Genomic DNA, 24345 nt, shown 5'->3' with positions numbered 1-24345 from the left:
ACACTTCAGGCACATGACTGCACAGGCTAATCAGGGATGACACTTAAGACACATGACTGCACAGGCTAATCAGGGATGACACTTTAGGCACATGACTGCACAGGCTAATCAGGGATGACACTTAAGGCACATGACTGCACAGGCTAATCAGGGATGACACTTAAGACACATGACTGCACAGGCTAATCAGGGATGACACTTTAGGCACATGACTGCACAGGCTAATCAGGGATGACACTTAAGACACATGACTGCACAGGCTAATCAGGGATGACACTTAAGGCACATGACTGCACAGGCTAATCAGGGATGACACTTAAGACACATGACTGCACAGGCTAATCAGGGATGACACTTAAGACACATGACTGCACAGGCTAATCAGGGATGACACTTAAGACACATGACTGCACAGGCTAATCAGGGATGACACTTCAGACACATGACTGCACAGGCTAATCAGGGATGACACTTTAGGCACATGACTGCACAGGCTAATCAGGGATGACACTTAAGGCACATGCATTACGCCCAATTTTCCCAGGGCAGGACTCATTAACAAAGGTATCAGCACAACATGGTCAGGTTTCAACCGGTAAGAGGTCTTGCAATGTTGCTAATAAAAGCTGATGATATCTGTTAATTAAATTCTCTGAAATAAAATACAGGGGACCATTTTAATAACCGATCCTCAGTAAGTTACAATTCTTAAACCCAGTGGTATTGTTGTTTTGTTAAGCCCAAAATGTTAAGATGAAGAAAACATACAAGTCATAACTATAGCTTACTGAAAACTCTTGAGGACCAAAACATGGTTTCAGCACACAAGAAAGCCATCAAAAGTGCATCTAGATCTTAACAATAAATGCATTTTATGTGTTACATTTTCCAGCTTACAGCCTCATTTGTTGTAAGTGGTCTGAATGAAAATGTTCGTTTTTTAACATAAGCTTTGTTTCTTTCCGGTGTATACCAAAAAAACCTTCATGCAATACTCGCCAATGTCCTCAACTGCCATATGTTGTGATGCACACTCACGAATGTCCTCAGTTACACTCACCAATGCCCTAAGTTGCACTCACCAATCAGGCCCAAAAAACCTTTCTTTGAAGAAGCCGAATATCGGCCCTTTCCCCAACCGAAGTAACCACTTTTTTCCCCTAATTTGACCAAAATTTTCCCCGCAATACTGGAAAAATTGCCCACCAAAGTTATATTTAAACATCTAATGAAAGTAAAAATTGTTTACTTGTTGAGCCTCCTTTTACGCTGGAAAAACCCAGAGCCGTAAAAAGTCTCCTAAGGGAAGGGGGTATTCATATTGGTTGAATATGCCTTTCATTACCTACTTTCATTTTTCTCCTAGACATAATTTTGTCGTTCGTGACCAATCGGCGAATGACTGAACGAGCCGATTTCAAAAGCTATAAATATATTACATTAAAAGGCTATTACGACTTAAAAGATTTTCAGTCATGTGGATATTTTTGGTATATTATGTTTCATTATCATTTTCCCCAAATAAGTAAAAAACCGCGCTATTTTTCCCCTAAAAAAGGCTGAGGCCCCTTCCCCAAAAAGGGTGTTTTTACCCTGCCAATATTCTCAGTTACACTAACCATTGTCCTCAGTTACACTCACCAATGTCGTCAATTACACTCACCAATGTCCTCAGTTACAATCACCAATATCCTCAGTTACACTCAACAATATTCTCATTTACACTCACAAATGTCCTCAGTTACACTCATCAATGTCTTCAGCTACACTCACCAATGTCTTCAGTTACACTCACCGATGTCCTCAGTTACACTCACCAATGTCCTCAGTTACACTCGCCAATGTCCTCAGTTGCACTCACCAATGTCCTCAGTTACACTCACCAATGTCCTCAGTTACACTCACCAATGTCCTCCGTTGCACTTAAAAATGTCCTCAATTACACTAACCAATGTCCTCAGTTACACTCACCAATGTCCTCAGTTGCCATATGTTGCCTATGCAACACTCACCAATGTCCTCAGTTACACTCACCAATGTCCTCAGTTACACTCACCAATGTCCAATGTTACACTCACCAATGTCCTCAGTTACACGCACCAATGTCCTCAGTTACACTCACCAATGTCCTCAGTTGCCATATGTTGTGATGCTAGTCTGAAGAACTGGCGGGCAGCTGCAGGATTCAACTCCATCAGCGCCAGACAGCGACTCAGCTTTACTGCAGCTGAACACCATAAATCAAAGGTCAATCACAAAACTTAGCCTTGCAAAATGCATCGTCTCATTTTCTCCTTGACATAAAATGGTGCCGCTTTGTAAAAAAATATTATTGCATAATTTTGTCATTTTAACAGCCATAGTTTACATAAAGTTAGGTGTCATCTGACAAAGGTTAAAGAAGTGCTTTAAAAATACAAACCATCAAACACCATTTTGTTTGTCTTATTCACAATTTAATTTTAAAAAATGGCATCTTTAATCCTTCATTGGAATTTTTAGAATTATTAGAATTTAGAATTTTTAGCATTAAGAATAAGTGAAGTACAGGATTAACAAGGGACAAAATTGTCACAAAACCAGGTTTTCAATTGGAAAAAAGTCTGATAAAGGGAGACAGCTCAAACTTAACTGATTGTTTATAATTAACCTCCTTTGTTTCAAAATAAATCTATTTTCAGTCGTGGCGACCTTGACCGTGGAGATATTGATGTAATTCTTTCGTGCGACACACCGTCCAATGATGGTGAACAAATGTGCCAAATAATTTTAAAATCTCACAATGAATGACATAGTTATGGCCCGGACAAGCTCATTTATGGCCATTTTTGACCTTTGAACTCAAAGTGTGACCTTGACCTTGGAGATATCAACAAAATTCTTTCGCGCGACACACCTTCTAATGATGGTGAACAAATGTGCCAAATTATTTTAAAATCTCACAATGAACAACAAAGTTATGGCCCAGACAAGCTTGTTCCGCCCGCCCGCCGACATTCGCCAGTCTAATAACCAGTTTTTTCCTTCGGAAAGCCTGGTTAAAAATACCATAAAATGGTTCTGCAAACATTGAACACCAATTTGGTGCTAAAGATTAAAATTACAACTAATTTATTTTATGTTTAAATATTATTTTATATTGTCTGCATGAACACAAGTAAATACTAGTGCGATACACAACCTACTTTCAATTCCAAAAGTACTGATAGCATGTTTGAAAGCTACAAATATAACAATAGATCAGGATCATTATATTAGCATTATTCTGGAAAAACTTAGCTTAATACATGTGCTTAAAGTTTTGTTCAAGACTAGCCTGTGCAGTTAACAAATAATCAGGGAATATACTTTTTGCCTGGACTACATCTTGTTTAGAAGAGAAATCACACAAAAATCTGTAAAAGCTGATATTGTCATCACTGATTTGTCTCAGGTTAATCAGAAAGTACACTTTACACACATCAAGCCAAGTTTACCCAAAAAGGCTCATATAAAACCCCACTGTATCGTTACCAGTCGCATCTTGTGGTACAAAGTTGTTGAAGATAAGTTTGACAATTCTTTTATTCACTGGTTCAGAGTCCACAACCAGTCTGGCCAGAAGATGGTCTATAGGGACAATTGTCCAGAACTGAAATACACCCAGAACTAAGTTGAAGCATCAACTAAAGATTAACTTTTATTTGTCTATAGTATTTGGCACTCTCTGCAAAATGTTTATTTAAGTTTGTAAAAATAATCACTGCCTTGCTTTAAAATCGAAATAGGCAAATTTTCAAAATTTAGATTTAAAAAAAAACATTGATAACAAGAGCTTGTCACAGTAGTGCCAAATCCCCGCCAAAATGTGTTTGTTTTTATGACAACATTTGTTTTAGAGAGTAGAATAATATTTGTAAAAACAAATAAAGGGAGATAATTCATTATGCTCCGGACAAAAATTTACTTTAAAATTAAATAAAGGGAGATAATTCAAACACTAAGGTAGATAGAGTTATGGTGTTTAGTCACTGCACTTCTCTTACTTGCCATCTGTTTATAATTCAAGTTTCAAGTAAATCCCTTCAGTAGATTTCGAGTTATGCTCCGGACAAAAATTTACATTAAATTATATAAAAGAGGAGATAATTCAAAAACTAAGGGAGATAGAGTTATGGTTCTTGGTCACTGCACTTCTCCTAGTTGCCATCTGTTTATATTTCAAGTTTCAAGTAAATCCCTTTAGTAGATTTAGAGTTATGCTTCGGACAAAAATTTACTTTAAAGTTATATAAAAGGGGAGATAATTCAAAAACTAAGGTAGACAGAGTTATGGTTCTTAGTCACTGCACTTTTCCTACTTGCCATCTGTTTATATTTTAAGTTTCAAGTAAATCCCTTGAGTAGATTAAGAGTTATGCTCCGGACAAAAATTTACTTTAAAATTATATAAAAGGGGAGATAATTCAAAAACTAAGGTAGATAGAGTTGTGGTTCTTGGTCACTGCACTTCTCCTAGTTGCCATCTGTTTATATTTCAAGTTTCAAGTAAATTCCTTTAGTATATTTAGAGTTAATCTCAGGACAAAAATTTACTTTTAAGTTATATAAAAGGGGAGATAATTCAAAAACTAAGGTAGATAGAGTTATGGTTCTTGGTCACTGCATTTCTCCTAGTTGCCATCTGTTTATATTCTAATTTTAAAGTAAATCCATTGAATAGATTTGGAGTTATGCTCTGGACAAAGTTTCGGCCAGACTGACAGACGGACAGGACCAATTACTATATCCCCTCCGAAAATTCTTTCGGCGGGGATAACAAGCAAATTCGTTAAATTGATATCCCCCGCCAATATGCTTCTGGACACTAACACTCCGCTAAAAAACCATTTTTTTAAGATAAAAAGGGCCATAACTCCGTTATTAACAGATAGTGTACAATGCCATTTGGTATGCATCCTCTAATCCATATATATACTCATACCAAGTTTCAATGAAATCCGCCAAAGCACTTCCAAGATATGGCTCCGGACACAAAAGTGCCGGCCGGACGGACATATGGCCGGACGGACAACTCCAAAACAATATCCCTGCGCCTATTGGGGGGGGGGGGGGGGGAATTATTTTACAGACTACAACTGTTGTTGTTTAAAACATGAGATATAAATCACACACCCACTTACTGACATTGTACAAAGTGATAAAGATTCAGTAACTTGATTTTGACACACACGCACACTCTTGAGCATAATAACATCACTATTTTTGTGACACAAAGATAAATTTCAATTTACTAACAGAATATTTACAACTACTAACAAAGCAGGGAGTTCAATAGATTTGAGAAACCAGGAGTCAAATTACCATAATTATGCTTTAAATGATCAGGGGTCAAATGAAATCGTCAGGGGTCAAAATACTGAAGTAAATATTTTGTATCTGCATATTTGTAAGATAGCATGCAAATGTTTTTGTGCATAAACGTAATTGAAATACCTATCTTCTCTGTAACATTTGCCTAAAAATGATACAAGAGAGATTATTTTCAGGAGTCAAAAGTGAGAAAATTTCAAAAAAGCATTAAAAAGCAAAATTCAGCTTCAATTGAAATCCGTGCATAGTATGGAATAAACAATGGTCGTAATGTAACATAGCTGAAACAATCAAAGACAAGAGTGAAGCAATTTACCTTGATAGTACGTAGAGTTTTCACTTTGAGCAGCAAGTTGAGCATCTCAATCCGAACAAGTTCTGACATATCATGGAAATGGTTGCGTATTTCTGGCAATAGCGGTTTCAGAAATGGATGACACAGGGGATTGTCCAGTAACAGGTTCAAGCCCTGTAATATCATGTACATTGTATAGACACTGCAAATCAAAATTAGCCTCTCTCTTAAAAAACAGTGCTTATGGCATGTGTGTTAAATGTCATTCCAGATTAGACTATGCAGTAAGCACAGGCTAATCAGGGACGACACTCTGCTTTTCTTGTATTTTTTCTTAAAAGGAAGGCTCTTCTTAGCAAAAATCCAATTAAGGAGGAAAGTATGGTCCCTGATGAGCGTGAGCTGACTGCACAGGCAATTCTGGGGCAACACTTTTAAGCACATGCATTAAGCCCCGTTTTCTCAAAGCGCAGCACATATGTTATCTCATTCTTGATTTTTTACAGGCACGGTTATTTTCTGAAGCTTTTAGTCATGGTATAACACTGTAGGGCTCTGTGTTGACCTGCCTCCTTTAATTTGTTTACATTTGTCAGTCTGCTTTCATAGAAATTCATCGCGGAACAAAAACGAACATCTAAATATTATTTATATCTTTGTTTTTGTAAGTTTCAAGATCATACAGGCACACTTGTAAATGCAGCTTATTTTGCATAAAATAAAGCCGAGTTTAACACAGCATTGTTAACAGTCTACTTTGATGACACTTTCTTGGACTAAGTGCTGTCATCGGGGCAAAATATATTACAAAAAATGACACCTTGAAATTTTAGGTTTGAAAATAATAAAAATTACTTAAAGACGGATGACAAAAGCTATTTTATGGTTATATTTAATCTTTGACCTATGTGACAGAGTTATGGAGACATACAACATGAGCACAGCCTTGCGGGTGCAGACCGCTTATCTATTATTTTTTTTTAAGGTGAAGGGACCTATCTCAATTTCAATCACAAAGGAAGGAGGGGTAGAGTGGAGGGGGTGTATAGTGTGGGGGTGTGGTCATTTATTACATTTTCTTCCAAAAATGCAAAAAAAATGCAATTTTTTTTTAGGGGGGGGGGGGGATTCTTGAGTGGGGTGGTTGGACAGTATTTCAAAATTAAAATAATACCAAAAAATATTTGTGTTTTTAACCATGTTTAATAAAAAACAAGAGTTCCGCGGTCGGAGATGACCGCATTGAAGCCGGATTTTTTATTTAAATGACAGGAAAGTACCTTTCGTGTTTTTGTCAATGCAATACTTAAATTACTGAAATATTGTTCAAAGGTCAAAATATTCACATTTAAGGTCACTGTCAATTGAAAGACTTTAAAATGACCAGTTGTTCTCTTGACCAGTGGTCATCTGTTAGTCATGGCAAAGTCCATGTCCAAGCATACGAAAGTTAAAACAACTTTTAATTTTTAACATTCAAGGTCACAGTGACCTTGACCTTCAATGACCTTAAAATGACCAATTGTCATCTACTAGTGCTGGCCAACCTTCATGTCCAGTTTGAAGACTGTAAGTCCAAGCATAAGAAAGTTATACCATGAAATAAGAATTTTAACATTTTTACATTCAAGGTCACGGTGACCTTGACCTTAAAATGACCAGTGGTCATCTACTAGTTCTGGCCAACCTTCATATCAAGTTTGAAGACTCTAGGTCTAAGCATACCAAAGTATTAACAACTTTAACATATTTACATCCAAGGTCACAGTGACCTCGACCTTCAAATGAATGACCTTGAAATGACCAGTGGTCATCTAAGTGTGCTTGCAAACCTTTACGTCAAGTTTGAGATTCTAGGTCCAAGCATACCAAAGTTACAACAATTTTAACATTTTAACATTTAAGTTCACAGTGACCTTGACCTTCAAATGAATGACATTGAAATGAATGACCTTGAAATGACCAGTGGTCATCTTAGTGTGCTTGCAAACCTTTACGTCAAGTTTGAGATTCTAGGTCCAAGCATACCAAAGTTATAACAATTTTAACATTTTAACATTGAAGGTCACAGTGACCTTGACCTTCAAATGAATGACATTGAAATGAGCAGTGGTGATCTTCTAGTACTGGCCAACCTTTATGTCAAGTTTGAAAACTCTAGGTACAAGCATACCAAAGTTATAACATGGAATAAGAACTTTAACATTTTTACCTACCAAAGTTATAAGAACTTTAACATTTTTACATTCAAGGTCACAGTGACCTTGACCTTAGAATGAATGACCTTGAAATGACCAGTGGTCATCTAAGTGTGCTTGCAAACCTTCATGTCAAGTTTGAAGACTCTATGTCCAAGCATACCAAAGTTATAACAATTTTAACATTTTAACATTTAAGGTCACAGTGACCTTGACCTTCAAATGAATGACATTGAAATGACCAGTGGTCATCTTCTAGTACTGGCCAATCTTTATTTCAAGTTTGAAGACTCTAGGTACAAGCATACCAAAGTTATAACATGAAATAAGAACTTTAACATTTTTACATTCAAGGTCACAGTGACCTTGACCTTCAAATGAATGACCTTGAAATGTCCAGTGGTTACTTACTAGTTCTGGCCAACCTTCATGTCAAGTTTCAAGACTCTAGGTCCAAGCATACCAAAGTTATAACAACTTTAACATTTTTACATTCAAGGTCACAGTGACCTTGACCTTCAAATGAATGACCTTGAAATGTCCAGTGGTTACTTACTAGTTCTGGCCAACCTTCATGTCAAGTTTCAAGACTCTAGGTCCAAGCATACCAAAGTTATAACAACTTTAACATTTTTATATTGAAGGTCACAGTGACCTTCACCTTCAAATGAATGACCTTGAAATGACCAGTGGTCATCTGTTAATCCTGGCCAACCTTCATGTCAAGTTTGAAGACTCTAGGTCCAAGCATACCAAAGTTATACCATGAAATAAGAACTTTAACATTTTTACATTCAATGTCACAGTGACCTTGACCTTAGAATGAATGACCTTGAAATGACCAGTGGTCATCTAAGTGTGCTTGCAAACCTTCATGTCAAGTTTGAAGACTCTATGTCCAAGCATACCAAAGTTATAACAATTTTAACATTTTAACATTTAAGGTCACAGTGACCTTGACCTTCAAATGAATGACATTGAAATGACCAGTGGTCATCTTCTAGTACTGGCCAATCTTTATTTCAAGTTTGAAGACTCTAGGTACAAGCATACCAAAGTTATAACATGAAATAAGAACTTTAACATTTTTACATTCAAGGTCACAGTGACCTTGACCTTCAAATGAATGACCTTGAAATGTCCAGTGGTTACTTACTAGTTCTGGCCAACCTTCATGTCAAGTTTCAAGACTCTAGGTCCAAGCATACCAAAGTTATAACAACTTTAACATTTTTACATTCAAGGTCACAGTGACCTTGACCTTCAAATGAATGACCTTGAAATGTCCAGTGGTTACTTACTAGTTCTGGCCAACCTTCATGTCAAGTTTCAAGACTCTAGGTCCAAGCATACCAAAGTTATAACAACTTTAACATTTTTATATTGAAGGTCACAGTGACCTTCACCTTCAAATGAATGACCTTGAAATGACCAGTGGTCATCTGTTAATCCTGGCCAACCTTCATGTCAAGTTTGAAGACTCTAGGTCCAAGCATACCAAAGTTATACCATGAAATAAGAACTTTAACATTTTTACATTCAAGGTCACAGTGACCTTGACCTTCAAATGAATGACCTTGAAATGACCAGTGGTTACTAACTAGTTATGGCCAACCTTCATGTCAAGTTTCAAGACTCTAGGTCCAAGCATACCAAAGTTATAACAACTTTAACATTTTTTATATTGAAGGTCACAGTGACCTTGACCTTCAAATGAATGACCTTGAAATGACCAGTGGTCATCTGTTAATCCTGGCCAACCTTCATGTCAAGTTTGAAGACTCTAGGTCCAAGCATACCAAAGTTATACCATGAAATAAGAACTTTAACATTTTCGAGCACGCCGCCACCCCGCCCGCCCCCCCGCCCGCCCGACAACATCAATCTATAAGCCGAGATTTTTTCGAAAAAAATCCGGCTAAAAATGAGGGTGGGTGGGTGGGGGGGGGGGGGGGTATAGTGTTAGGGTGTGGTAGTCATTTATTAGATGATCTTTAAGAAAGAAAAAAACACTTTTTTTTTGGGGGGGGGGGGGATTCGGGGGGTGCTTGGGGGATGGTTTGGGTGGAGTCTATTGTGGTATGTCAGGTAAGAGTTGTTTTGTCAAAGTATCAATCAAATCTAATCATAAATAAAGAAGTTATGGCAATTTTAGCAAAATTTAATAATTTGACCTTGAGAGTCAAGGTCATTCAAAGGTCAAGGTAAAATACAACTTGCCAGGTACAGTAACCTCATGATAGCATGAAAGTATTTGAAGTTTGAAAGCAATAGCCTTGATACTTTAGAAGTTAAGTGGATCTAAACACAAAATTTAACCATAAATTCAAAGTTACTAAGTCAAAAAAGGGCCATAATTCCGTAAAAATGACAACCAGAGTTATGCAACTTGTCCTTTACTGTCCCCTTATGATAGTTTGCGAGTGTTCCAAGTATGAAAGCAATATCTATGATACTTTAGGGGTAAAGTGGACCAAAACACAAAACTTAACCAAATTTTCAATTTTCTAAGTATAAAGGGCCCATAATTCCGTCAAAATGCCAGTCAGAGTTACATAACTTTGCCTGCACAGTCCCCTTATGATAGTTAATAAGTGGTGCAAGTATGAAAGCAATAGCTTTGATACTGTAGGAATAAAGTGGACCTAAACACAAAACTTAACCAGATTTTCAATTTTCTAAGTATAAAAAGGGCACATAATTCTGTCAAAATGCCAGTCAGAGTTACATAACTTTGCCTGCACCGTCCCCTTATGATAGTTAGTAAGTGTTGCAAGTATGAAAGCAATAGCTTTGATACTTAAGGAATAAAATGGACCTAAACACAAAACTTAACCAAAATTTTCAATTTTCTAAGTATAAAAAGGGCACATAATTCTGTCAAAATGCAAGCCAGAGTTATCTAACTTTGCCTGCCCAGTCCCCTCATGATAGTAAGTAAGTGTACCAAGTTTGAATGCAATAGCATTGATACTTTCTGAGAAAAGTGGACCTAAACGCAAAACTTAACCGGAAGCCGACGCCGACGCCAAGGTGATGACAATAGCTCATAATTTTTTTTCAAAAAAAAGGTGTGCTAAAAATGGACCTTAACACAAAACTTAACCAACATTTTAAATTTTCAAAGTATAAAAAGCGCACATAATTCTGTCAAAATGCATGCCAGAGTTTTCTAACTTTGCCTGCCCAGTCCCCTCATTATAGTAAGTGTACCAAGTTTGAATGCAATATCATTGTTACTTTATGAGAAAAGTGGACCTAAACGCAAAACTTAACTGGACGCCGTCGCTAAGGTGATGACAATAGCTCATTTTTTTTCTCAAAACATAGATGAGCTAAAAATGACACACACATTCTCCACATAGTAAATTTTTGTGGTTTTAATTTAAAATGTTTTATTTTACTTTAAAGTTTGACCTTTGAGGTAGTCAAAGGATTGCTTAGTGCATGTCACAGTTGCCTACCTTGATGACACTTTCCCTGTCACAGTTTCCTACCTTGATGACACTTTCCCTGTCACAGTTGCCTACCTTGATGACACTTTCCCTGTCACAGTTGCCTACCTTGATGACACTTTCCCTGTCACAGTTGCCTACCTTGATGACACTTTCCCTGTCACAGCTGCCTACCTTGATGACACTTTCCCTGACATCAGCTGAGCTGGAATCGTTAAGAAGGTCTTGTATAAGCTTCAAAGTGAGGCTGCGCAGGCTGTCGCTGGGTATCATCTCCCAGAAGTCGCGCATCACACGGAACACTCCGACAACGGAGACCACACGGACTTTTGGCATAGGGTCATCAAGCAGCACCTGAGTGTGAGATGAGGATGAGTCTGGTTCTCAGAACACAGGGTTTAATGCAAGTGGGTAAAGTGCTGTCCAAGATAAGCCGGTGCAGTCCGCGCAGGATTATCTGGGACAACACTTTCCGCATTTATAGAATTTTTCATTTCAAGGAAGTCTGTTCTTAGCAAAAATCAAGTTCAGGTAAAAAGTAGAGATGGTATCGAATACCTACATCGGTATTCGAATATTCCCAAATCCATTCAATTGAATATTCCAATATTCGCATAAAACGGCTGGATTGATTAAACTTGTATTACTCAGTTTCGTATTCAGTAGGGATATTTAAGATAAATGGACACAGAAATACAATTGAATACACTTGTTGTGATGAGAAATAGAAAGAAAATGTAGCTTAATTCTAAAAACAAACTTTGAAAAAGCCTTTTTAGGGGAAATATATCAGAAAAGAGTGAAACGTTTTCTGCCTTAACTTCCATTGTTCTGTAAGTTACATGTATATTCATTTGCTGAGTACGAGGCTGTTTAGTAACGTTGCTGTCGAGTATTTGTATCGCTGTCGGCTGATACTATGACCGAAACTGTAATCCGGCACAAATAGAAGGAAAAGCATCATATGATAGAATTTTATTTTTATTTGAAATTTTAAAAGTAACGATAGCATGTACGTTTATACAAAGACACATATCAATAAGGCATGCAAAGTACACCAAATATTCAAGAACAAATATAAGAAAAAACATCATGTCATAAAATTTAATTTTTATTTGAAACTTTAAAATAACGATATCATGCATGTTGCGGTCTTCTTATCCACAGACCGTGTAATGAATTTCCATACTTAATTATTATTCGCCAGTCAATTGAAGCCGTTAATTGGCACCCCATTGACAAACTGATGTGTATGTTGCATTGCGCAGTCAACGCTGATAAAGGCCACGCTGATCAGTTTGACACGAAGAACGTCACATCAAACATGTTAATCCCAAGTGATTTTGGATGGGAATTAGTAAGCAGCTCGCAGGTCATTAAATATAAGGGCAATTACATTTGAAAACAAAAAATAAACAATTGCGAATATGTGAATATCAATTTTGTTATTCGAATACTGACCATTCAATCAAATATTCGAATAATTTTGCCATCCCTAGTAAAAAGTGTCATCTCTCATTAACGTGTATGGATTTATGTACATGCATTTACATGGTTCAAACAGAAATCTCAAACCTAAATTCAAGCACTTTTCAAGGCCAAATTTTCATTTTCAAGCCCGAGAACGGTACATTAGTTTCCTGTTTAAAAAATGCATTTTCAAGCCAGATTAACACATTAAATATCATTTATTTGCTCAAACACATTAAACTTATTCCACAATAACTCGTACATGTTCCGCTAGCCCAAAAACAGCCACATATGCTGTCTTGCGGTCTTCGCAAGAAAATTTCTTTGCTATGGTACTGTCATGGAACATAACCTGAAATAACTTTGTAATGTTTTTATTGAAATTGAAAGGATTGATGTGTGCAAACGGTATGCAATACCCACAATACTTCCGCTTTCAACATATCATTTTTTGTAACGAATTTGTCTATGGATGTCTTCGAGTTTGATACTGCTGCTGATGGTTACCAAGGTTATGGAATTTGAATATCTTCTATCTGCACACTCTCTGTGGCTGTGCCTTCCTGGTTCGACACAGATGGGCTGTTGTTGTTTATGTCTGTTCTAGATTTAACAGTTTTAACAATAGTACCTTCCTGTTTCACAAAATCACATCACAGGAACCCTGTTTGCTTCTCAATTTCATGTTTTCTTTGTGGGTTTCCCCTTTCTCGTGGCTTTTCAAAGCGCTTTCCCACATCCCCCTGACATCAATGGTCTTCATACAGACCCGACAATGTGCTTTTTAAATGTCATTTGTTTTCTGTACTCAGGAATATTTAGTTAACCACCCTGATTTGAAACAACACTTCCTCATCACTGCGTTTTCACTCGCAAAAATTTATCACAATGAAAAACCTCTGACGTAGTACACATAATCTGTGACGTGTACACATAACCTTTCGAACTCAATAGTGTACGAAACTTATATTTCGTATTCAACTTTTTGCGTGAAGGAATTTTTGATAAATTTTCGTAATATTCTCCTTAAGAACGAATAAGTTTATAATTAAAGCTATGATAAAAGTAATTTTGAGCTGAAATAAACATTTTCAAGCCTTTTTTACATTAAATAAGCACTTTTTCAAGGTCAACCTTTGTTCAAGGGCTTTTCAAGCCTAGGACCCGTTTTCAAGCACTTTTCAAGCCCTGTGCAAACCCTGATTAAGCCTAGTTTTCCCAGAACACATTCAAATGAGCATCATAACAATTAAATGAGCCTATCACTTACTAACACATAATCAGATTTTCCCAATGAAAGAATTATGAGATCAATCACAACGCATTACACTTAACCCTTTAAGCGCTGGAACCGAATTTTGAAGGCCTTTGCAAACAGTTTGGATCCAGATGAGACGCCACAAAACGTGGCGTCTCATCAGGATCCAAACTGTTTGCTTTTCTGATAGTATTCTTTGAAAAAAAATCGAAGAAATGGCTAATTTTAGAAATTCAGCAGACGACATTTTAGCAGACGACAAATTTCCCAGCATGCAAAGGGTTAAATATGCAAAATACAATAAGTGTACCGATAGCAGATCAAACTGTTTTTGCAGTTCTGCGTCTGCCTCCTGGACTGTCATCTCGGTACCCTGCAGTGGGAACATGTCAAAGAATAGGGTCGCTGTGTTGGCTCGCACCTGGCTGTTGGCTACCTGTAAGACATATAAGCCTTGATCTGTGAAAAGGGGGTTAAATGCATGCAAGTTAAGTGTGGTCCCAGAGGCTAATCAGGGACGAGACTTTCTGCTTTTATCGTATTTTTCATTTAAATGAAGTGTCTTCTTTTGTAAAATCCAGTTATGATGAAAAATGTCCCTGATAAAGTAAACACAAGAGGCTCAAGGTCACTTTGTTGGCTCGCACTTGGCTATTAGCTACCTGTCAGACATATAAAAACAGTAATATGTAGTGATTTTTCTAACTGTCAGATATATTAACGGTTACAAACTGTGCATTGCTTCTTCTACCACATATGACAATTGTGACATATGGTGATTTGCAACCTGTAAGACAAATAGCAAAGGTAATATTTGGTATTTGCTACATGTTAGACATTAGTCACTGTTAAATATGGTATTTGCTACATGTCAGACATATAGTCATTGGTACATAAGGAATTCACTACCTCTCAAACATATATTCACTGGCACATAGAGTATTTGCTACCAGTAATACATACAGTTACTGGTACATATGGTATTTGCTACCTGTCATACATATAGTCACTGGTACATAAGGTATTTTCTACCTGTCAGACATTTAGTCACTAGAAAATTTGGTATTAGCTACCTGTCAGACATATAGTCAGTGGTACATAAGGTATTTGCTACCTGTCACACATACAGTCACTGGTACATACAGCCTTAGCTACCTGTCAGACATATAGTCACTGGAACATACAGTATTTGCAACCTATCAGACATGTAGTCACTGGTATATACAGTATTTGCTACATGTCAGACATATAGTCACTGGAACATACAGTATTTGCAACCTGTCAGACATGTAGTCACTAATACATACAGTATTTGCTACCTGTCAGACATATAGTCACAGGCACATAAGGTATTTTCTGCTTGTTAGACATATAGTCACTGGTACATACAGCCTTTGCTAACTGTCAGACATGTAGTCACTGGTACATACAGTATTTGCTACCTGTCAGACATGTAGTCACTGGAACATACAGCCTTTGCTACATGTCAGACATATAGTCACTGGAACATACAGTATTTGCTACCTATCAGACATGTAGTCACTGGACCATGCAGTATTTGCTACCTGTCATACATATAGTCACTGGACCATACAGTATTTGCTACCTGTCAGACATATAGTCACAGGTACATACAGCCTTTTCTACCTGTCAGACATGTAGTCACTGGAACATACAGCCTTTGCTACCTGTCAGACATGTAGTCACTGGAACATACAGCCTTCGCTACCTGTCAGACATGTAGTCACTGGAACATACAGTATTTGCTACCTGTCAGACATATAGTCACTGGTACATACAGCCTTTGCTACCTGTCAGACATGTAGTCACTGGTACATACAGCCTTTGCTACCTGTCAGACATGGAGTCACTGGAACATACAGTCTTTGCTACCTGTCAGACATGTAGTCACTGGAACATACAGTATTTGCTACCTGTCAGACATGTAATTACTGCTGCACACGGTACTTTGTACCTGTCAGACATGTAGTCATTGGTACATATGGTATTTACTATATGTCAGACATATATTCACTCGTACATACAGTCCTTGCTACCTGTAAGACATGTAGTTACAGGTACATAAGGTATTTGCTACCTGTCAGACATATAGTCACTGGTACATATTGTACTTTTTACCTGTCAGACATATAGTCACTGCTGCATACAGTATTTGCTACCTGTCAGACATATAGTCACTGGTACATATGGTATTTGCTACCTTTCAGACATATTGTCACTGGAACACAGTATTTGCTAACTGTCAGACATATAGTCACTGGTACATACAGCCTTTGCTACCTGTCCGACATATAGTCACTGGTACATATGGCATTTGCTACCTGTCAGACATATAGTCACTGGTACATACAGTATTTGCCACATGTCAGACATATAGTCACAGGTACATACAGCTTATGCTACCAAGACATGTAGTCACTGGTACATACAGTTTTTGCTACCTGTCAGACATACAGTAACTGGTACAGAGGGTATTTGCTACCTGTCAGCAGGGCTCGACATTAACGGTAGTCTGACTGTCCGGGACAACCAAATTGTTAGTCTGGACAAGTAAATAAAGAATTTGCTAGTCCGACGGGACAAGTGGTTGTTATAATTTAATTACTTAGAAAAAATGCCTTTAAATCCGTTATTTCTGTGGAGTTACCACAAAACTTGTTAGATTATATTTTGTTTACGTATAAACGACAAAGAGCGAGATATTCCGATACTTCCATGTGATACTACACCTCACTGTTCACAAGGGAAGCAACCCTTAAAATTTTTCTTTGCCAAGATAACAAGAATATTCTCCCTTGTAAAGAATATGCATTTTACAACACAGGTACAAACTTATCTTACAGACAATTACCGTAGTGACGTCATCTCTACGTATAGAATGATTTTACGATTAGAATTTCAGTTACCTTTTTTTTTTGTAATGTTAATTGATATTGATTTATTTGTCAATCCTATTTTGTAAATGGCCCAAGGCGAGGGGACATTTTCAGGGACAATTTGGTCAGTGAGTTGTGTTAATGTTGTTCAAAATATCAGTTCAGTACTAGGGCTGTAAAGATACATTTGAATATTCGAATTACTCGAATACGGCTGTGGACAAATCGTATTCATTATTCGCCACCTCCCGAACCAAATATTTGATGAATACAAACAATGTGGTTTCGAGTTTGAAAATTTAATCATCTTCTCTTACCTTACAAATGAAGGTTCATACAATAAACCCCTATATTTAAATGTTCTTCTTCTTATTCCTTTTTCATCATGTTTACCCCACCCACTATGTTACACAGTGAGATTATCAACAAAAATGGCGGGCACCGGTTTAATATTTACATTGAATTGAAAAATCTTTCGATGGCTGTTTAATGTTTATTTAGGGAAATACAAGTGATTTGATGCTTTTTTGTTTATCTTAACGACAATGATTTATTGTATATATAAAATACATGTATATTTTATTCAATATATCAAATGAGCATATATCAGATAGGTGACATTGAAATATCATCTACATCACCTATCTGGCATATGCTCATTAAAAAAAATGTGAATGAGTACTGTCACTAATGTGTCAACTGTTGACTCTTAATTGTTCTACTCAAGGATTTTATTGGTACTAGTCATGTTTGCTCAAAAGTTTAAAAACTGTGTTCAAAGTTTAAGCAGTTCTAGTGAGTGTTTTGTTATTTCAAAGTGTTATATTTAATATTTTCAGTATGCAATTATAATCAATTAAATTAATTGACAAATACTCATAGTTTCATACTATATAATGTCCTGTCAAGTTGTCAGTATTACTTTTGTTCATTGAATTTCACATGTGCGAATAAATATACGTATTCGCCGCCCTGTATTCGTGATATGTATCGTATTCGTCACCTAGGTTATTCGTTACAGCCCTAAGATATACCACCTACATGAAGGGATCTCCACATGATTGGTGCATACAGATTACACAGCATGTCTTCTACCCCTCTCTGTTTCTTCTGCCCGTGGATATAACTCAGAAGCTGAAATGTAGTAGGAAAGGCATTGTCTATGCACTTCTTGATTATTATCTTAGTATTTTATATAGATTGTCTTAAGAAAACATTTTTTATAAATGATATGCCTATTTTAATTAAGAAAATTTGAAATCATACGCCTATTTTTATAAAGAAAATTTGATGAAACTAAGAAACATTATTTAGAAATGAAATCAATGTAACTTTGTACTTAAAACTGTCTTAGACGATAATCCTTTGGAATTTGCATTTTGCATGTGTGCTTTATAGTGGGATATACAAATGTGGTCATAATAAATATGTACATATGAATAAATTACATATTTGAGCCTGGTCATGGGGTTAATCCGTTTGCCTGTCATCCAAGTGTCATCCCAGATTAGCCCTAGCACTCTACACAGGCTAATCAGGGACGATACTTTCCACTCACACTGGATTTTCACTCAGAAGAGACTTCCTATAAACAAAAAAAATCAAAAAAGGGGAAATCATTCCTGATGAGCCTATGATTACCCCAGTTTTCCCATAACACTGCTTATTTAAAAGATGTGAAAGCCCTTCTTCACATTTTGCTAAGGAACAGGAGAAAAGCCTACAGTTAAGCTGAGAATATGGTAAATGAGTTGTTCTACCATGTTTGTTTTTTTTTGCTCATTCTACTAAATTAACCAGAGAAGTGTTTGTCAGAAACACAATGCCCCCTATTGCGCCGCTTTGAAATAAAATTTCAATATATCATTTGGCAGGTTTAGAAATTATCTCCCTTTCAAAGCTAATTACTTCCCATGGATTGTATTTTTTGACTTTTGACCTTGAAGGATGACCTTGACCTTTCACCACTCAAAATGGGCAGCTTCATGAGATACACATGCATGCCAAATATCAAGTTGCTATCTTCAATATTGCAAAAGTTATGGCCAATGTTAAAGTTTTCAGACGGACGCACAGACCAGACAGGCAGACAGACAGACAGACAAACGGACAGACAGTTTAACTGCTATATGCCACCCTACCGGGGGCATAAAAACCAGAAGCATTCAAGCGTTTTTGAAAGCCCAACAATAAACTCCATACCCTCTTGAGAGTTGGGAACAGTTCTGGCTGAGCGTGCACGGCATGGTCCATGTACTTCTGTATGCAGGCTCGCTCAAACCTCTCACGTCTGTCACCAGAGAGGCCCTGCCATGCCCGGAAATATATCTCCCCGTACTTCACGTGCCATGAACTGGGAATACACATGGGCAAAGTTAGCATACTTCAGAGCTGAGCTCTGGAAAAACAAGGCTTGATATATATGCATAAATTGTCATTCCAAATTAGCCTATGCAATTTGCACAGGCCAATCAGGAAAGAAACTTTTCACTTTTATTGTATTTCATTATTAAGAGAAGAATCTTCTTAGAGAAATTCTCATTTAGACCAAAAGTGTTGTACACTGCACAGGCTAATCTGGTATGACTCTTCACGCATTATGCCCCACTGCACAGGCTAATCTGGTATGACTCTTCACGCATTATGCCCCACTGCACAGGCTAATCTGGTATGACTCTTCACGCATTATGCCCCACTGCACAGGCTAATCTGGTATGACTCTTCACGCATTATGCCCCACTGCACAGGCTAATCTGGTATGACTCTTCACGCATTATGCCCCACTGCACAGGCTAATCTGGTATGACTCTTCACGCATTATGCCCCAATGCACAGGCTAATCTGGGATGATTCTTCACGCATTATGCCCCATTTTCCAGAAAGAGGCTCAGTTTTTTATAGCCTTACGCGAACTGGGGACACAAACTGGCAATGTTTGCATACTTCACAAGGTGTAGGGTGATTCTTAAAAAAGGGGTGTGAAAGCTCAGTGTGGTGACATTTGCCAATAATTTTATCCATCTTAGGAAATCTCAGGTCTTACAATTTTAATTTATGTAAGCACAGTCATACTATTTTCATTTGTCATTGAATAAGTACGCACTTAGGTTTCAAATTATTTTCATTCTTTATGCGTTGACCAGTCCGGTGGGCTTCATGGTAGAGGCCTACAAGCACTGATGTACAACTTTCTGAGAGGTCTACAAGCACTGATGTACCACTTTCTGAGAGGCCTACAAGCACTGATGTACCACTTACTGTGAGGCCTACAAGCACTGATGTATCACTTACTGTTAGGCATACAATCACTGATGTACCACTTACTGTGAGGCCTACAAACACTCATATATCACTTACTGTGAGGCCTACAAGCACTGATGTACCACTTACTGTGAGGCCTACAAGCACTGATGTACCACCTACTGTGAGGCCTACAAGCACTGATATATCACTTACTGTGAGGCCTACAAGCACTCATATACCACTTACTGTGAGGCCTACAAGCACTGATGTACCACTTACTGTGAGGCCTACAAGCACTCATATATCAATTACTGTGAGGCCTACAAGCACTGATGTACCACTTACTGTAAGGCCTACAAGCACTGATGTACCACTTACTGTGAGGCCTATAAGCACTGATGTACCACTTACTGTGAGGCCTACAAGCACTGATATTGTAGCATTCTGCCGATTGCTTGGTCTATTTATTGTTACTTTACAGATAAATTCTGAATGGTTAATAAAATGACTTTAAGACAATAAATGTTTCAAACTGTTTTTTATTTGTTAACTTCCGTTTCTTTTGTGTTAAAAAAAACTATATAATATTACATGTATACAGGCACCCACTGTCTTACAAATAATGTGTACTAGTTACACTGATCCTCTTGAACAGATACAGATTATTCCCAATATAGCGATATTAAAAAATATTCAATATAATCAGCTTATCATAGACAGATCAAATCACACAAGTGCATTAATACAATACATGCAGCTTACGCTTAAATAGTTACTTTTTATGTTAGACTGTTAGTAAAGTATTAAGTATTAAAATAAACCATTTGAAAGTTATAGCAATCAAACCACGTACTCAAAAGACTTTTAAGTTAGATTTCTGTTTAAAAATGACGTGGAGTTGGTTCCTATGAAAAGACTGTGCGAGACTGACTCGGAGCAAAAAATTGGCTCCTTATATACTCTGTGATGGGATCGACCATAAATCTGGGGCGAAAAGTGGTTGAAAAAAAATGGTCGTAAGGTGGTCATGTACCAACTATCGGCCAATGACCAAGAATACATGGGCAAAAAGCGGTCGGTGACAAAATAACTGGTCAATGACGTCATTATGACTTAGCTACATTCGAACGTCAACTTAAGGTAGCGCACCTCTAATGATTTCCCGCTATTTATTTTACGATCATTGCCGATCTTAAATGATCGGTTATTTCCGAGAGATGTATTTTATTTTTTTCAAACTTCGAAATTTGATATGTGTTTACCTAATTCATTTAGAATACATTATTTTCACTATAAATATTGATTTTGATCCAATTATCATCTGAAAAATACGATTTTGCGATTTCTTCAAAAATCGATGAGCCTTTTTACCTGTTTACTTATGAATATCTAATTTAAGGTTGCACTAATGTGAAGTTGTCGAGGCCGAGTGGTTAAGGCGATGGACTAGAAATCTTTTGGGATCTTCCAGCGCAGGTTCAAATCCTGCCGACATCGCATACTTTTTGCGACGCGTTTTATTTCTTTTCTTAAGTAATTTGATTGAATAAAGCATATAAGCTATGTTTATTGTTAAATATGTTGAAAATTGTAAGAACATCCTTCAATTTTTAAAATTAAAACAACGTTATGGCTAAATTGGGTAAATTACTGCTGCAAATACGAATGATGCATGTCGCATTTTTATTTTTATTTCAAAAAGTAAACGGTAAATCTGTCTATTTCTTGGTATTTTTGCTGTATAGTGTTTCTATAAAAAATAAGTTTAAAATATAACTTAAATGATACTATTTTGAATTTTATGACACTTTGTTTTTAACCGACCCAATTTTTACTTGGCTGAAATCACTTACATTTCATGGCGCTATTCCATAGATAAAACAGGGCACCGCCTTGCGGGTGCAGACCGCTCATCTATTTTCTTTTTAAAGGTGAAGGGACTCTCATTTTCAATCACAAAGGAGGGAGGGGTGGAGTGAAGAGCGGTGCATTGTGTGGGGGTGTGGACATTTATTACATTTTCTTCCAAAAATGCGAAAAAAAGGAAAAAAAAAATCGGGGGGGGGGGGGGGGGGGGGGTGGGGGGGTATAGTGTGAGGGTGTGGTGGTAATTTGTGAGATGATCTTACAAAAAAAAAAAAAAAAAATAGGGGGGGGGGGGGATTCGGGTGGGGGGAGGGGGGGGTGGGGGGGGGGGATTCTCGGGTGCGATGGTTGGACGGTATTTCAAACATAAAATAATCAAAATAAATAGTTTTGTTTTTTTACCGTTAAAAAAAAAATTGGGGAGGGGGTGGGGTGGGGTGGGGGGGTGGGGGGGTGGGGGGGGATTCTTGGGTGCGATGGTTGGACGGTATTTCAAACATAAAATAATAAAATTAAATATTTGTGTTTTTTAACCGTTTCATAAAAAAAATTGGGGGGGGGGGGGTGAGGTGGGGGGTATAGTGTGAGGGTGTGGTGGTAATTTGTGAGATGATCTTAAAAAAAAAAAAAAAAAAATAGGGGGGGGGGGGATTCAGGTGGGGGGAGGGGGGGTGGGGGGGATTCTCGGGTGCGATGGTGCGATGGTTGGACGGTATTTCAAACATAAAATAATCAAAATAAATAGTTTTGTTTTTTAACCGTTTAAAAAAAAATTGGGGAGGGGGTGGGGGTGGGGGGGGTATAGTGTGAGGGTGTGGTGGTCATATGATGATCTAAAAAAATAAAAAATAAAAAATAAAAAAAATAGGGGGGGGGGGGGGGGCACGGGCGATGGTTTGGGTGGAGTCTATTGTGGTATGTCAGGTAAGAGTAGTTTTGTCAAAGTATCAATCAAATCTAATCATAAATAAAGAAGTTATGGCAATTTTAGAGAAATTTAATAATTTGACCTTGAGAGTCAAGGTCATTCAAAGGTCAAGGTAAAATTCAACTTGCCAGGTACAGTAACCTCATGATAGCATGAAAGTATTTGAAGTTTGAAAGCAATAGCCTTGATACTTAAGAAGTAAAGTGGATCGAAACACAAAATTTAACCATATATTCAAAGTTACTAAGTCAAAAAAGGGCCATAATTCCGTAAAAATGACATCCAGAGTTATGCAACTTGTCCTTTTACTGTACCCTTATGATAGTTTGCGAGTGTTCCAAGTATGAAAGCAATATCTATGATACTTTAGGGGTAAAGTGGACCAAAACACAAAACTTAACCAAACTTTCAATTTTCTAAGTATAAAGGGCCCATAATTCTGTCCAAATGCCAGTCAGAGTTACATAACTTTGCCTGCACAGTCCCCTTACGTTAGTTAGTAAGTGTTGCAAGTATGAAAGCAATAGCTTTGATACTTAAGGAATAAAATGGACCTTAACAAAAAACTTCACCAAAATTTTCAATTTTCTAAGTATAAAAAGGGCACATAATTCTGTCAAAATGCACGCCAGAGTTATCTAACTTTGCCTGCCCAGTCCCCTCATGATAGTAAGTAAGTGTACCAAGTTTGAATGCAATAGCATTGATACTTTCTGAAAAAAATGGACCTAAACGCAAAACTTAACCAAAATTTTCAATTTTCTAAGTATAAAAAGGGCACATAATTCAGTCAAAATGCACGCCAGAGTTATCTAACTTTGCCTGCCCAGTCCCCTCATGATAGTAAGTAAGTGTACCAAGTTTGAATGCAATAGCATTGATACTTTCTGAGAAAAGTGGACCTAAACGCAAAACTTAACCGGACGCCGACGCCGACGCCAAGGTGATGACAATAGCTCATAATTTTTTTTCAAAAAATAGATGAGCTAAAAATGTAAAAAATAAATGTCTGTAAAAGAATACTTATTTCATCTTGTGTAAACTTTAAACACCTTTACTGTCAGTAAAACAGACAAATGGCAGCCATCTTGGATTTAAAATAAGAATTAAACATAAAGCGCAGTTAAATTATGACATTTACAAGAGCAGTGTATAATACCATGAAATGATGTGGGCGTTTTCTGTTCATTGCCGACATCCTTGACTTGGAACAATTCAACCGTTACGAACACAGGAAGTAAGATGGCTGACGGCTGACGAAAATGTGATTTCACTCAAAGGAGTTTTACGATTTCTAAATGGATAATGGCTTTTTATGCAAAAAGGAACAAACATATAAAGATACTAAGTAGAAATTGATTACATGCAATGGATATTACCATT

The 24345-nt window shown here is 37.2% G+C and overlaps 1 protein-coding gene and 1 long non-coding RNA gene across 40 annotated transcripts in view; both read right to left on the bottom strand.

Annotated features, from left to right (window-relative positions):
• The window catches only part of LOC127859851 (condensin-2 complex subunit G2-like), a 104020-nt gene that overhangs the window by 57756 nt on the left and 21919 nt on the right, over positions 1 to 24345 (bottom strand). For all 39 annotated transcript variants that reach the window (XM_052397387.1, XM_052397396.1, XM_052397398.1 and 36 more), the window contains 7 exons: positions 19128 to 19278; positions 17967 to 18059; positions 14339 to 14464; positions 11475 to 11654; positions 5669 to 5821; positions 3514 to 3631; positions 2123 to 2227 (listed from right to left, as the gene is read on the bottom strand). In XM_052397387.1, coding sequence (XP_052253347.1) covers positions 2123 to 2227; positions 3514 to 3631; positions 5669 to 5821; positions 11475 to 11654; positions 14339 to 14464; positions 17967 to 18059; positions 19128 to 19278 — 926 coding nt within the window. The remainder of the gene's footprint in view (positions 1 to 2122; positions 2228 to 3513; positions 3632 to 5668; positions 5822 to 11474; positions 11655 to 14338; positions 14465 to 17966; positions 18060 to 19127; positions 19279 to 24345) is intronic.
• LOC127859856 (uncharacterized) lies at positions 7257 to 9705 on the bottom strand. Its single transcript, XR_008039478.1, has 2 exons — positions 8716 to 9705; positions 7257 to 7638 (listed from the first exon to the last, which is right to left on the bottom strand). It is a non-coding gene; the product is annotated as an uncharacterized LOC127859856 (long non-coding RNA).

This window comes from Dreissena polymorpha, chromosome 15, assembly GCF_020536995.1.
Source record: "Dreissena polymorpha isolate Duluth1 chromosome 15, UMN_Dpol_1.0, whole genome shotgun sequence".
In the NCBI taxonomy this organism is placed as follows: Eukaryota; Metazoa; Mollusca; class Bivalvia; order Myida; family Dreissenidae; genus Dreissena; species Dreissena polymorpha.
The sequence above is the reverse complement of the archived record's forward strand: the minus strand, read 5'-3'. Positions and strand labels throughout refer to the sequence as shown.